Genomic DNA, 16,427 nt, shown 5'->3' on the forward strand with positions numbered 1-16,427 from the left:
ACCTGAATTGTAGCTCCAGTGTACAGGAGGTTGAGAGTAGTGAGGTCATGGAGGAGGTTTCAGGGTCGCAGGAGTGTACTGGCAGGCAGGAAGGTGGTTTGAAGTGTGTCTACTTCAACGCCAGGAGCATCCGGAATAAGGTGGGTGAGCTTGCAGCATGGGTTGGTACCTGGGATTTCGATGTTGTGGCCATCTCGGAGACATGGATAGAGCAGGGACAGGAATGGTTGTTGCAGGTTCCAGGGTTTAGATGTTTCAGTAAGTGCAGGGAAGGTGGTAAAAGAGGGGGAGGTGTGGCATTGTTAGTCAAGGACAGTATTACGGTGGCAGAAAGGACATAGAAGAAATCATAGAAACCCTACAGTGCAGAAGGAGGCCATTCGGCCCATCGAGTCTGCACCGACCACAATCCCACCCAGGCCCTACCCCCACATATTTTACCTGCTAATCCCTTTAACCTACACATCCCAGGACTCTAAGGGGCAATTTTCTAACCTGGCCAATCAACCTAACCCGCACATCTTTGGACTGTGGGAGGAAACCGGAGCACCCGGAGGAAACCCACGCAGACACGAGGAGAATGTGCAAACTCCACACAGACAGTGACCCGAGCCGGGAATCGAACCCGGGACCCTGGAGCTGTGAAGCAGCAGTGCTAACTACTGTGCTACCGTGCCGAGGATTCGTCTACTGAGGTAGTTTGGGCTGAGGTTAGAAACAGGAAAGGAGAGGTCACCCTGTTGGGAGTTTTTTATAGACCTCCGAAAAGTTCCAGAGATGTAGAGGAAAGGATTGCAAAGATGATTCTGGATAGGAGCGAAAGTAACAGGGTAGTTGTACTGGGGGACTTTAACTTTACAAATATTGACTGGAAAAGCTATAGTTCGAGTACTTTAGAGGGGTCAGTTTTTGTCCAATGTGTACAAGAAGGCTTCCTGACATAGTGTGTAGATAGACCAACAAGAGGCGAGGCCACATTGGATTTGGTACTGGGTAATGAACCAGGCCAGGTGTTAGATTTGGAGGTAGGTGAGCACTTTGGTGATAGTGACCACAATTCGATTACGTTTACCTTAGCAATGGAAAGGGTAGGTATATACCGAAGGGCAAGAGTTATAGCTGGGGGGAAAGGAAATTATGATGCGATTAGGCGAGGTTTAGGTGGCATAGGTTGGGGAAGGAAACTGCAGGGGATGGGCACAATTGTAATGTGGAACTTGTTCAAGGAACAGCTACTGCGTGTCCTTGATAAATATGTACCTGTCAGGCAGGGAGGAAGCAGTCATGTGAGGGAACCGTGGTTTACTAAAGAGGTTGAATCTCTTGTGAAGAGGAAGAAGGAGACTTATGTTAAGATGAGACGTGAAGGCTCAGTTAGGGCGCTTGAGAGTTACAAGTTAGCCAGGAAGGACCTAAAGAAAGAGTTAAGAAGAGCCAGGAGGGGACATGAGAAGTCTTTGGCAGGTAGGATCAAGGAAAACCCTAAAGCTTTCCATAGGTATGTCAGGAGTAAAAGAATGACTAGGGTAAGATTAGGGCCAGTCAAGGACAGTAGTGGGAAGTTGTTCGTGGAGTCTGAAGAGATAGGAGAGGCGCTAAATGAATATTTTTCATCGGTATTCACACGATGGACTGGACGGGATTGAGGTTCATAAGGAGGAGGTGTTAGCAATTCTGGAAAGGGTAAAAATAGATAAGTCCCCTGGGCCGGATGGGATTTATCCTAGGATTCTCTGGGAGGCTAGAGAGGAGATTGCAGAGCCTTTGGCTTTGATCTTTGTGTCGTCATTGTCTACAGGAACAGTGCCAGAAGACTGGAGGATAGCAAATGTTGTCCCCTTGTTCAAGAAGGGGAGTAGGGACAACCCTGGTAATTATAGACCGGTGAGCCTTACTTCTGTTGTGGGCAAAGTTTTGGAAAGGATTATAAGAGATAGGATTTAAAATCATCTAGAAAGGAATAATTTGATTAGGGATAGTCAGCACGGTTTTGTGAAGGGTAGGTCGTGCCTCACAAACCTTATTGAGTTCTTTGAGAAGGTGACCAAAGAGGTGGATGAGGGTAAAGCGGTTGATGTGGTGTATATGGATTTCAGCAAAGCGTTTGATAAGGTTCCCTATAGTAAGCTATTGCAGAAAATACGGACACATGGGATTGAGGGTGATTTTGTGGTTTGGATCAGGAATTGGCTTAGCTGTAAGAAAACAGAGGGTGCCCAAACCCTTTCACTTTGAAAGTAGCCCATTGATCTATTACAATTTTACTGATCAGTCTTTGATTCCGATTTACCTGGGCAGATGCATTCTCATGGAAGCTGGCCCTCCCCCAGTTTATTAATTTTCCTCTGGGCGGCACGGTAGCACAGTGGTTAGCACTGCTGCTTCACAGCTCCAGGGTCCCAGGTTCGATTCTCGGCTCAGGTCACTGTCTGTGTGGAGTTTGCACATTCTCCTCGTGTCTGCGTGGGTTTCCTCCGGGTGCTCCGGTTTCCTCCCACAGTCCAAAGATGTGCGGGTTAGGTTGATTGGCCAGGTTAAAAAAATTGCCCCTTAGAGTCCTGGGATGCGTAGGTTAGAGGGATTAGTGGGTAAAATATGTGGGGGTAGGGCCTGGGTGGGATTGTGGTCGGTGCAGACTCGATGGGCCGAATGGCCTCCTTCTGCACTGTAGGGTTTCTATGTTTCTATGATTTCTATTTCTATGGATTGTTTCTTAACGTTTTCCATTGCCGACCTGAACCTTATGATAATGTGATCACTATCCCTTAAATGTTCTCCTATTGGCACTTGATTCATTTGACCCTTCTCGTTCCTTAGAACCACATCCAACAATGCAGCTTACTTCATTGCACCAGAAACATACTGATTTAGAAAATTATCTTGAACACACTTCAGAAACTTGTCCCCCTCCCTGCACTATTACTCTTTCAATTTATATTAGGATAATTAGCATCCCTCATTATAAACGACTCTATAGCTCTTGCACTTCTCTTTAATTTTCTTGCAAATTTGTTCCTCTATATCTTTCCCATTGGCCTACAGAATGCACCAGTAGTGCAAAGAAACCTCCACTGTTTCTTAACTTTAACTAAATAGATTCTGTCCTTGTCCCCTCTAGGACATCCTCTCTCTCCAGCACTGCAATGTCTTCCTGAATCAGTAGTGCTACCTCACCACCTCCTTTCATTCCTTCCCTGTTTTTCCTGAATGCTTTGTATCCAGAAATATTTCTTAATCAACTCTTTTTGAGCCAGGTCTCTATGATCCAAACATCATATTTCTACTGTTTCATCAACCTTAAATACCACATTTCGCATTCACCTATATGTGCAGTAAACTTAATTTAGACCATATTTCTTTCCCTCTTCCTCTGACCTAACCTAATACCAAGTTTCCTACTCAAATACTATCTTTGTTTTTCCTCGCTGATATTTCCCATATCCCTGCCAAGTTGATTTAAACCCTACTCTACCCAATGTCAAACCATTGCACAAGAATACAGGCTATGTTCTTGTATTCTACTGAAAAATGTGCAAAACTCAGAGAAATACTGAAATAGCAGGAGTTCAAAATAGATATTTTGCCTTTTTACTAAAGACACTGACAAAGAGGAAATGCAAACAATAGAATAAAATAAATATTACCAGTTACGATGAAAATGGAGAAGATACTAGACAAAGGAACTAAATAAACTTTCAAAAGTTGATTGGGGGGGGGGGTCTGTTGGCAGGCAGAGGGACAGCTGGTAAATAGGAGGCTTTCAAAAGAGTATTAACCAGGATTCAGGGGAAGCACATTCCTTTTAGAGTGAAGGGCAAGGCTGGTGGAAGTAGGGAACCCTGGATGACTTGAGATATCGAGGCCCTGGTCAAGAAGAAGGAGGCACATGACATACATAGGCAGCTGGGATCAAGTGGATCCTTTGAAGAGTGTGTAGGAGTAAAGAGAAATCAGGAGGGTAAAAAGGGGACACGAGATTGTTTTGGCAGGTAAGGCAAAGGAGAATCCAAAGAGCTTCTATAAATACATAAAGGGCAAGAGAGTAACTAGGGAGACAGTAGGGTTTCTTAAGGGTCAACAAGGTCATCTATGTGCGGATCCATAAGAGATGGGTGAGATCCTAAATTAATATTTTTCATCAGTATTTACTGTTAAGATATGGATGTTAGGGAACTTGGGGAAATAAATAGTGATGTCTTGAGGATTGTACATATTATAGAGAAGGAAATGCTGGAAATCTTAAAGCGCATCAAGGTAGATTAATCCCCGGGACCTGCTGAAGTGTATCACAGGATGTTGTGGGAGGCTAGGGAGAAAATTGCGGGTCCCCTAGCAGAGATATTTGAATCATCAACAGCCACAAGTGAGGTGCCTGAAGATTGGAGGGTGGCAAATATTGTGCCTTTGTTTAAGAAGGGCTGCATGGAAAAGCCTGGAAACTACAGGCTGGTGAGCCTCACATCTGTAGTCGGTAAGTTTTTAGAAGTTATACTGAGAGACAGGATCTACAGGCATTTAGAGATGCAAGGACTGATAAGGGATAGTTAGCATGGCTTTGTGAGTGGAAAATCGTGTCTCACAAATTTGATTGAGGTTTTTGAAAGGGTAACCAAGAAGGTAGATGAGGGCAGTGCAATTGATGTTATCTACATGGACTTTAGCAAGGCCTTTGACAAGGTACCACACATTAGGTTGTTGCATAAGGTTAAATCTCACGGGATCCAGGGTAAGGTAGCCAAATGGATACAAAATTGACATGATGACTGAAGACAGAGGGTGGTTGTAGAGGGTTGTTCTTCAAATTGGAGGCCTGTGACCAGGGATCGGTGCTGGGCCCACGTTATTTATCATTTATATTAATGATTTGGATAAGAATTTAGGAGGCATAGTTAGTAAGTTTGCAGATGACACCAAGATTGATGGCATAGTGGACAGTGAAGGTTATCTAGGATTACAACGGGATCTTGATCAATTGGACCAGTGGGCTGATGAATGGCAGATGGAGTTGAATTTAGATAAATGCAAGGTGATGCATTTTGGTAGATCGAACCAGGGCAGGACTTACTCAGTTAATGAAGAACAAAGAAAGTTACAGCACAGGAACAGGCCCTTCGGCCCTCCAAGCCTGCACCGACCATATGCTGCCCGACTTAACTAAAACCCCCTACCCTTCCGGGGACCATATCCCTCTATTCCCATCCTATTCATGTACTTGTCAAGACGCCCCTTAAAAGTCACTACCGTATCCGCTTCCACTACCTCCCCCGGCAACGAGTTCCAGGCACCCACTACTCTCTTGTGTAAAAAATCTGCCTCGTACATCTCCTTTAAACCTTGCCCCTCGCACCTTAAACCTATGGTAGAGGGTTGGGGAGAGTCATAGAACAAAGAGATCGAGGGGTACAGGTTCATTGCTCCTTGAAAGTGGAGTCACAGGTGGACAGGGTAGTGAAGAAGGCATTCGGCATGCTTGGGTTTTATTGGTCAGAACATTGAATACAGGAGTTGGGACGTCTTGTTGAAGTTGTACAAGACATTGGTAAGGCCACACTTGGAATACTGTGTACAGTTCTGGTCACCCTATTATAGAAAGGATATTATTAAACTAGAAAGAGTGCAGGAAAGGTTTATGAGGATGCTACCGGGACTTGATGGTTTGAGTTATAAGGAGAGGCTGGATGGACTGGGACTTTTTTCTCTGGAGTGGAGTAGGCTTAGGGGTGATCTTTTAGAGGTCTACAAAATAATGAGGGGCATTGATAAAGTCAACATCTTTTCCCAACGGTAGGGAGTCTAAAACTAGAGGGCATAGGTTTAAGGTGAGAGGGGAGAGATATAGAAGGGCCCAGAGGGGCAATTGTTTTACTCAGAGGGTGTGTGTGTCTGGAATGAGCTGGTAGAGGCAGTAGTAGAGGCGGGTACAATTTAAAAACATTTAGAGAGTTTCATGAGTAAGATTGGTATAGAGGGATATGGGCCAAATGCGGGCAATTGTGACTAGCTTAGAACTTAGAAACCCTACAGCACAGAAAGAGGCCATTCGGCCCATCGAGTCTGCACCGACCACAATCCCACCCTGGCCCTACCCCCATATCCCTACATATTTACCCACTAATCCCTCTAACCTATGCATCCCAGGACACTACGGGCAATTTTAGCATGGCCAATCAACCTAACCCGCACATCTTTGGACTGTGGGAGGAAACCGGAGCATCCGGAGGAAACCCACGCAGACACGAGGAGAATGTGCAAACTCCACACAGAAGTGACCCAAGCCGGGAATCGAACCCAGGTCCCTGGAGCTGTGAAGCAGCAGTGCTAACCACTATGGCTACCGTGCCGCCCACAGCTTAATGGTAAAAACTGGGTGGCATGTACAAGTTGGGCTGAAGGGCTTGTTTCCATGCTGTAAACCTCTATGACTCTATAAGGAGGCAATCATATGGAACTGAAAAAAGGGAGGAATTATTTCATTCAAAGGGTTGTGAATCTTTGGAATTCTTTGCACCAGAGGGTTGTGGATGCAATTAAAACTCAGATAGACGCCCAGGATCAGCCATGGTTACATTGAATGGCAGAGCAAGCTTGACGGGACATATAGAAACATAGAAAAACTACAGCACAAAACAGGCCCTTCGGCCCCACAAGTTGTGCCGAACATATCCCTACCTTATAGGCCTACCTATAACCCTCCATCTTATTAAGTCCCATGTACTCATCCAGGAGTCTCTTAAAAGACCCATACTGAGTTTGCCTCCACCACCACTGACGGCAGGCGATTCCACTCGCCCACCACCCTGTGTGTGAAAAACTTACCCCTAACATTTCCCCTGTACCTACCCCCCAGCACCTTAAACCTGTGTCCTCTCATAGCAGCCATTTCCACCCTGGGAAAAAGCCTCAGAGTCCACCCGATCTATGCCTCTCAACATCTTATATACCTCTATTAGGTCTCCTCTCATCCTACGTCTCTCCAAGGAGAAAAGACCGAGCTCCCTCAGCCTATCCTCATAAGGCATGCCACTCAATCCAGGCAACATCCTTGTAAATCTCCTCTGCACCCTTTCAATCTTTTCCACATCCTTCCTGTAATGAGGCGACCAGAACTGAGCACAGGCCAATGAACACCCCAAGTGGGGTCTGACGAGGGTCTTATATAGCTGCATCATTATGATCCACTCCTGTTCCTGTTTTTTTGGGATGGAATTTTACAGTCCCTCCCATATGAAGTCAATGAACTTTTGAATGGCTCACTGCGTTTTCCAGCTCCTCGCCCCTACCGCGATGGGGCTGTAAAATTCCAACCCTCATGTTCTTCAGGCGTGAGCACAAAATTTAGCCCAAAAATATGTATAGCCTCAGTTATCTTAGTGCTTTTAAATTATGAAGCTGCTCTCTTAAAGCTTAGGAGTGATGTTGATTAAATAAGGATAAATTAGAGCTTTGCTTCTCTCATTCTATTTCAATTTTAAAGAAAGTATCATACATAAAATTGATCTGAGTTTCAATACAATTCTATACGAATTTACAAACTTGCTTACAAAATAATTGTTCCAGTGTGAAATCTATTTTTATGGCCCTTATTTTACCATCCAAACTTTTGGTCAAAATACAAGATAAATAATATGATAAACACATGTACCTTTGAATCATCTATGGTTTTCTTTTCAAGATTTTCTTGCACATTTTGATTATCAGATGTCACCTGGTGACCAGAAGACTTTTGGTCAGCTTTAGGTAATGTACCTCTAGCTTCAGGAGACATGGCTTTCTCTTCTTCAATCGTACGGCAATGGACTGGTGAAAATTCAGACTTGACTTTGTCAGTTTCAACATCACCAGCATTCTGTGTAAGCCAAATGGCAGATAGTAGCTCAAGATTGTTGGTCTGTACAACAGAATCCTTTGCTGTCCTCACCATTTCGGCCGCCAGAGAGGCAGAGGCAGCAGTCAGTGTACCAAGCTGGTCGTTTCTCTGTAGGTTATGCTGAGGGCTCGCTGTTACTGAAGGCGTAGACGATAACCCTGTTTCTCCTTGACTATCTTCATCATCATCCTCAATTTCATAGTCTTCCTCATCCTGACCATCAGAGTCTTCAGCATCAGAGTATAGGCACTCATGTCCACCCTTCGATTTGTCACCTGTTAAACAAATAAAATTGTGAACTAGTGGGATAAGTAACAAATAACCATGAAATTAGTTTTAGCGCATTAAGTGAAAAACCTTTTATCATAAATTAACTGTGAAATGTTTTAGAAAACATTACTGGCTTTAAGGCAGCAAAGAACCACATGAGACAACAAATCCTTCAGATTACCAGGTGTGCTAAATTCACTGAATTCATCCTTTTATGATTTCTGCCATCAAACATTTCAAAAGAGAAGGAATGTTATGGTTTTGCATTGGAATACTGTTGCCGATAACATGATGTTGCACAGCTCTGTGTAAACATACACTCATTGAAGCAAGGTTTAACCGAAACACATTTTACAATCTACCTTCTGTAAGAATATAATTTCTCATCACATTGATTGGTGCAATAAATATATTCCAATAAGTTATATTAAAAAAACTTATGTTATTTAAAAAAGTGCATTCTATATAGCTGCAGGACCTGGTCACTAGGTGGTGCTGTGGAATGTCTGTTTGAAGGGTGTCTGAGCTAAAATTAATTTGCTCTGGTTTTTTCATGGTTCACGACCTCCCATCATCTATTTGGAATAAGTGGAGCAGCATGCAAAATTTGTGTACCCATCTAATTTCTATGATTGCAACTTGGCTAAGTGGCTCCAATGTTGAACTCGTACCTGTAATGCTGCTACCAACTTTGCAGTCCAGGCAGTCTCCCCCTTTTAATGGCACAGTTCTTATAAAAGGGAGGTTGCAATGCACTGCAGGATAATCACATTGGAGCACTGAGGGACAAGGAGGTATCATGCCACAACTGTAGGGTAAGGGCTCTCTGCTTTAGTGACACTGCCCTGGAAGTGCTGGTCAAATAGATGGAGCCCAGGAAAGAGGCCATGATTCTGCCAGAGAGTAGGAAACCTTCATGAATGAACTTCAGAAGGGATGGTAGCAGGTGGCAAGAATGGTTAATCTATCCAGGACATGCCAGCAAATGCCTAAAGAAGTTTAATGACCTCATATGGGTGGTCAAGGTGAATGATTGCACCTGTACATAACATCTCACACCCAACTCTGTCACTAATCTCGTCACTATTCAATGCACCAAACCCCTGACAACTCAGGACTCACCCCTAACATCCTTATATTACACTTCACCCAAACTCTCTTTTGAATCATGCCAACCACTGAAATATTCTGATACACACCTTTGCAAAGCTACAGCTATTCAACCATGATAAATACCCGGCAGGCACACAAACATTTTGCCCTTCTCATGAGGGTGGTGGCTGCACACAGGTGAGAAACCCACAGGACGAGCTGAGAACAGTCTATCCACAATCCTTCAGCATTTTTGAGAAGATGATTCAACCCCACAGAGCCAGTGGCACCTACTATTCCCAAGGCCATTGAGGATGATGCTAAGTTGCAGCCTAATGCAACTTCTCTATCCACTCTTCGTGCTCATTCTGAAAGATGCCAAGACTTGCAAACTGCAAATGGAGTGATCATATGCTTCCTGCTTTCTTCCCTAAACCCACTTCTCTTGCTCCAATTCTCCCCTTATTCTTTTGTGCTTTCAGATAGTCAATAACTGACGCTTGTTCAACCACAGCAGCCTCAGGAAAACAAAATCACACCAAAACCTTAAGGGAGAAGCACTGCCATTTGGCCTCACGCTTGCTGTCACCAACTCAGATATTGACACTGTGTATACCTTGAAGGATAAAGTTTGAATCGCTACATGATGAGTCCCCAGGCACAAGTGGGCTACAGGCAGGCCAAGGGGATAGGTCAGTTGATGTTCAAACTCCCCCAAGATGTTGAAGTGGTTGGAGGAGTCTACAGAAATGATGGAACTGGTAAACACACATACTGATCTTAGCAAGCACGCAGGTAGCCTCCAGTCATTGGCAAGAAACAGCGAGGAGTCTGGTTATACCATACCACAAGGCATCACACGGGGTTTGGTGCCCATCCATTCCATCAGGCAGTGCCTGCTATCCTCTGTCTCAGCTTAAACTGCAACATAGGCAGAGGCTTCCAATGTCTCAGTGCAGCAAGTTGAAGCACTGATCTCTTTGTTGCCACATTTTCCTCCCAGGATGGCCTCTGGATCCCAGGATGTAATGGTTGGGCACTCATAATTGGAAGGTTTTGGAGGACACAGACCATGAACATAGAAGCCCTCTCAGGCAGGTACAGCAGCGATTCCCCCCAGTGATAGAACATAGAACAGTACAGCACAGAACAGACCCTTTGGCCCACGATGTTGTGCCGAGCTTTGTCTGAAACCCAGATCAAGCTATTTCCTCCCTATCATCCCGAAGTACTCCATGTGCCTATCCAATAGCTTCTTAAATGTTCCTAAAGTTTCTGACTCCACTATCACTGCAGGCAGTCCATTCCACACCCCAACCACTCTCTGAGTAAAAAACCTACCTCGGACATCCTTCCTATATCTCCCACCATGAACCCTATAGTTATGCCCCCTAGTTACCACTCCATTCACCCGAGGAAATAGTCTTTGAACGTTCACTCTATCTATCCCCCTCATCATCTTATAAACCTCTATCAAGTCTCCTCTCAACCTCCTCCGCTCCAAAGAGAAAAGCCCAAGTTCCCTCAACCTTTCCTCATAAGACCTACCCTCCAAACCAAGCAGCATCCTGGTAAATCTCCTTTGCACTCTTTCCAGTGTCTCCACATCCTTCTTATAGTGAGGTGAGCAGAACTGCACACAATATTCCAAATGTGGTCTCACCAAGGTCCTGTACAGTTGCAGCATAACCCCACGGCTCTTAAACTCAAACCCCCTGTTAATGAACGCCAACACACTATAGGCCTTCTTTACGGCTCTATCCACTTGAGTGGCAACCTTCAGAGATCTATGGATATGAACCCCAAGATCTCTCTGTTCCTCCACATTCTTCAGAACTCTACCTTTGACCCTGTAATCCACATTTAAATTTGTCCTACCAAAATGAATCACCTCGCATTTGTCAGGGTTAAACTCCATTTGCCATTTTTCAGCCCAGCTCTGCATCCTATCTATATCTCTTTGCAGCCTACAACAGCTCTCCACCTCATCCACTACTCCACCAATCTTGGTGTCATCAGCAAATTTACTGATCCACCCTTCAGCCCCCTTCTCCAAGTCATTTATAAAAATGACAAATAGCAGAGGACCAAGCACTGATCCCTGTGGCACTCCGCTGGTAACCGGTTTCCAGTCCGAAAATTTTCCATCCACCACCACCCTCTGTCTTCTGTTAGATAGCCAGTTAGGAGTTGTGTAGAATGAAATTGCATAATGAAAATGCATTCTTACCGAACTGTCAGTCAGTGGAAAACAGTGGACATATAGCATTGAATAGTGACAAGAGATTGAGTTGGGTGTGAGATGTTATGTACAGGTGCAATCATTCACCTTGACCACCCATATGAGGTCATTATTATTCTAATAATCAATGATCTAAGCAGTGAAACCTTTGCTTCAGGAGACCAGTGTTTGCTCCAGAGTGTTGTGGCCGCTTCATGGTTTTCAGTAACAGCACTTGACCGTGTATGGTGGGATGATGGAAGGGGGTCATCAACCAAGTGTGGGAGAGGATATTTCTGGTTACTAAGTAGTCATCCTATAGTTTGTCTTGGAGGCCTCAAGATGGTTGGCATTGTAGACTATGATGTGGAGATGCCGGCGTTGGACTGGGGTAACACAGTAAGAGTTTTAACAACACCAGGTTAAAGTGCCGGCTCCAAGTGGAGAGGATCTCCAAGAAGACTGCGTATATCGACACAGACATCAAGTTTCCTTTAACCTGGTGTTGTTAAAACTCTTACATTGTAGACTATCCCAGGATATGGGCAGCATGGTAGCACAATGGTTAGCGCTGCTGTCTCACAGCACCAAGGACCCGGGTTCAATTACATCCTTGTGGGATTGTGTGGCGTTTGCACGTTCTCACCGTGTCTGCGTGGGTTTCCTCCAGTTTCCTCTCACAGTCTAAAGATATGCAGGTTAGGTGGATTGGCCATGCTAAATTGTCCCTTTGTGTCCAGAGAAGTATAGGTTTGGTGGTGAATGCACGGGGCTATGGAGATAGGGCAGGGGGTGGCAGACTTGGGTAAGATGCTCTTTCAGAGAGATTCGATGGGCCGAACGATGTCCTTCTGCACTGTAGGGATTCTATAGATTCTATGGAAAAGTGTAGCGGTGCTTTCAGGATAGCGGCCATTCACCAAGATTAATTTCTTGCAGTGGTTGCACATGTTTACTTCTTGCAGTTGAGCCTTCACTCCCTGTTGACGTGGAGGGGTCCATTTTGCCATGTGCATGCAGATGACAGTGTCTTGCACCATTGGGAAGCCTACACTCCTAGTGAATCCATCTGTCCTTTCATTTTAGTGTTATCTCCTCAGGAGGTTCTCTCCTCAGGAAGAAGAGGATGATGTCCTCTTTTCCTGTACAGTACCTCGGTCACCAGCATGATGCTTTTATGCGTGGGGAATTGTGATATGTTGTGGATGTTGCCTGCTCCTGCCACGCAGGATTCCATGGCACAGAATGTAAGAAGAGTGATCTTCACAGGCACCTGGATAGCCACATTTGCCTAGGTTTGATGCTCCAGGTAGGTATGAAGGAGGTGCCACAACTCTGCGACTACCTCCTGCGTAGCCTCCTCAGGTATTGCTCCTGGCTCCTTGTTATGTAGGAGTAGTGCTTCTTGCCCCTTTGTGGGCAAGAAGTCCTCCTTTGCCTCCCTCTTTGAATAGCTTCCCTTCTTTCTAATTACTCTATATTTCCTGATCATGTTGCAGAACAAGTAGTATTGTAGCTACCATCCCCATATCTATGCAAGATAATGTTATTTCCTACCTTCTTGTGGTCAGAAAAAAACCTCAGAATTATTCCAGCAGCTCAGCATTGTGCTTTCATAAACTTTGCCTCAACACAATAAGTCAAAAGCATCTCAGCTGCAATGTGTTGTGTAGACATTTAAACAGCACTAGAACAGACCCATTCTTATTTCATAATGCTTGCTGTTCAAGGGTTAAATAATGAAGAAGCTGCCTGCACACACATTGACCAAATTTAATATCAGTTGAATTAACCCGTTCAGGTCAATGACATCATGATATCGCTCTTCCAGGGTCTTTGGGTGAATACAAGGCAGGCACTTTCTGTCCCACCCCACCAATATTGTAGAGGCAGCAGCCGGCAGTGCCTCACATGCATGAAAACTCAGGTAGGTCTTCGAGCAGTGTTACACAACTGAATTTCATGCTTTCCTTCCCTACATTGTCATCAACAGTTAACAACACGACTGAGGAAAACACTATGGACAATTTATTTGTATAAGTACTGTGGAAAACATAAGTAGATCACAATAACCAGAGAATATTGGCTTAGTGTGTGCCTAACATAGAAGATAACTGAGTTCCTACAAGAGGAAACAATTCAAAATAGGAGACTGCACTAACTGACAATTTTGAAAGTCCATTCCTCACATCTCTCAGTGAGAAATTATTTAACAATATTAAAATAATTGCAATTGTTTAGGACAATGCTTTAGTCAACTGCAACACCCCTGCAGCAGAAGGAAAATCTAGTAAGTCACTCTTATATCATTGTATCTGTAAGAATTTAAAATAGATCACAAATTAATTCCCAGCAGATTAGGCAGTTTTCAGATAGGACTAAAAATAATACTGATATAGTAATATTAACTACTAAATTATGTTATTACATCCACCAAATAACTTTTTAAAAATGACCTCTTTGTTAAATGTTATGCCAGGAAGTAGAATTATAAATTGCTGCAGACATTGAGGCTTCTTAGATTACAATGGGTTATTCCTTTAAATTAGTCAGACAATTAAAATAGACAGACAAGGACTTTGTCACAAGTGATACTCCCCTTTCCTGTGTGTCATTGCCACATAAATTGTTAAAAAATCTGTAGTATAAATTACAGCCATTGGCCTGTATCTATGCAAGCTTTTTAACTAGAGTGATTTCCCTTTTCAAATATTTTGAATTTTAAATGCTCCTCTAGTTTCTGCCTCAGTAGCCATGTTTTGTTCTAATAACCTTCTGTGAAAAAAGAAAATCAAGGCTTTCATCTATTTTCTTACCGAACTGTCAGTCAATGGAAAACAGTGGACAGCACAGTGGCACTGCTGCCTCTCAGTGCCAGGGACCCGGGTTCAAGTCCGGCATTGGGTGACTGTGTGGAGTTTGCACATTCTCCCCACATTTGCCCGGGTTTTTGCTGGGTGCTCCTATTTCCTCCCACAGTCCCGAGATGTGTAGATTAGATAAATTAGCCAAGGTAAATGTGTGGGGTGACGGAGATAAGGCAGGATAGAGCCTGAGTAAGGTACTCAGTCAGAGAGTCAATGCAGATTTGATGGGCTGCATAGCTTCTTTCTGCACTGGAGGGATTCTATGATCTGTTCACCACTCACCTTCAAATCCTTTCAAAAATTTGAAAACCTCACCAGGTTTCTCATTAAAACCATCTCAGTTTCAGAGAACAATGCTCCAATTTTTTCAAACCCTACTTCATAACAGTAACTCATCATTTCACATGAAAATAGGTTAATACGCACAATCTTTGAAATCCTCCCTTCAATCCATTGCTGTACCTTTTGTGCTTCTTTCACTCTCTCGAATTCTGTGACTTGGCCTGAAGAAGGTGCCGACAGATTTGCAGCCCCATTCATCCACAACTCCTAAATTGGCAAGCTATCAATCAGCAATCATTTAGTATTGGCAGATTGTCAACTCTATTGTAGCCTTTCATATTGTTACAATCTCCGTAGAGACCAACAACTTTTAAAAAGAAATTCAAACTTCTACTCAATAGCTGCAAGAATGACATAGCAGGTTAAAAATTTAACTGGAACAAATTACTAAAAGCGCTGTTGAGTAAACACTATTCTCTATTTGTAGACAATTTATAGTTTAGATTACGATGAGGACATTCCCCCAATACACTTATCACTAATTGTGCTCCACTTGGAATTACTCTCCTTATAACAAATAATCCATTGCTGCTTCCAGTTTCCAATGGGTCCCCATTCTGTGTGGAGTCAGTGTGGAGTTTGCACATTCTTCCTGTATCTGCATGGGTTTCCTCCAGGTGCTCTGGTTTCTTCCCACAGTCCAAAGATGTGCGGGTTAGATTGATTGGCCATTCGAAGTTGACCCTAGTGTCAGGGGGATCAGCTGGGTAAATATGTGGGGTTACAGAAATAGGGCCTGAGTGGGAATACGGTCGGTGTAGACTCGATGGGCCGAATGACCTCCTTCTGCATTGTAGACATTCTATGATATTCCCTGATTCACCCAGCAATAAAAAGTGGTGGTCTTCAGGTGTTTTCTTCAGTTCTCAGAGTTCCATGAATCCATCACCAGCGAATTTTTCTTCCCCCAGTCATGCCAGGATGAAGCTCGAGAAGGCTGCAGGATTCGTCTTTTTGACTAGAGACATTCTTCCTCTTGCATCCGGCTGTGGTAGCTCACAAAGTTGAGCAGATTTTTCTCTCTGTTGACCAGACAGAACCTCTGCCGTCTGTCTGTGACATTCATTGATTTGTAGGAAAGCCTGTAACCCTATTTCAAAAATGGCTTCCCTGGCCCTATTACCCATGGCAATGTGAGACACTTTAACCTTGTACCTAGGTAGAAATGCTAATTAACTAATCTTGACCCCAACTCCCTTTCATCTTCGAAGTAAATGGATTGCTCACAGTACAACCGTTTACAAAAGATGCCTACAACACCTTTCTGGGACTTAGCGACTCTCAAAGTCTACTCATTACAAACTCAGACTGCTGCCACTGTCTCCAAGCATAAATATCTTGTATGTTCTTCTCAGTAAAACAATCTAAGCCTTGCTTCTAGCTCTAATGATAAACCACCCTGACTTAATTACATGACAGGCTTCATTCACCCAAAATTTATTTTACATCCCCAAAATGTAAACTTCTAAATTTTATAATTGTAATTATGACAGTTTGAAAAACAACATAAAATGTTGATGTCCAAAGGCCCACTACGACCCCTGATGATAAGGAATGAATAGAAGCTATTTCCCCAGTGAAGAGTAAACAGTGAACAAAGAACACTACAGCACAGGAAACAGGCCCTTCTTCCCTCCAAGCCTGTGCCGCTCATTGGTCCAACTAGACCATTCATTTGTATCCCTCCATTCCCAGACTGCTCATGTGACTATCCAGGTAAGTTTTAAACGATGTCAGCGTGTCTGCCTCCACCACCCTACTTGGCAGT

The 16,427-nt window shown here is 43.8% G+C and overlaps 1 protein-coding gene across 7 annotated transcripts in view; it reads right to left on the reverse strand.

Moving 5' to 3' along the window:
- hivep1 (HIVEP zinc finger 1) overlaps positions 1–16,427 on the reverse strand; it is a 326,912-nt gene that overhangs the window by 15,597 nt on the left and 294,888 nt on the right. For 6 of the 7 annotated variants that reach the window (XM_078241026.1, XM_078241018.1, XM_078241037.1 and 3 more), the window contains one exon: positions 7,643–8,142. In XM_078241026.1, the coding sequence (XP_078097152.1) occupies positions 7,643–8,142 (500 nt within the window). The remainder of the gene's footprint in view (positions 1–7,642; positions 8,143–16,427) is intronic. The other variant, XM_078241051.1, reaches the window with a different exon arrangement.

The sequence above is a fragment of the Mustelus asterias genome, chromosome 2 (assembly GCF_964213995.1).
Source record: "Mustelus asterias chromosome 2, sMusAst1.hap1.1, whole genome shotgun sequence".
Taxonomy (NCBI): Eukaryota; Metazoa; Chordata; class Chondrichthyes; order Carcharhiniformes; family Triakidae; genus Mustelus; species Mustelus asterias.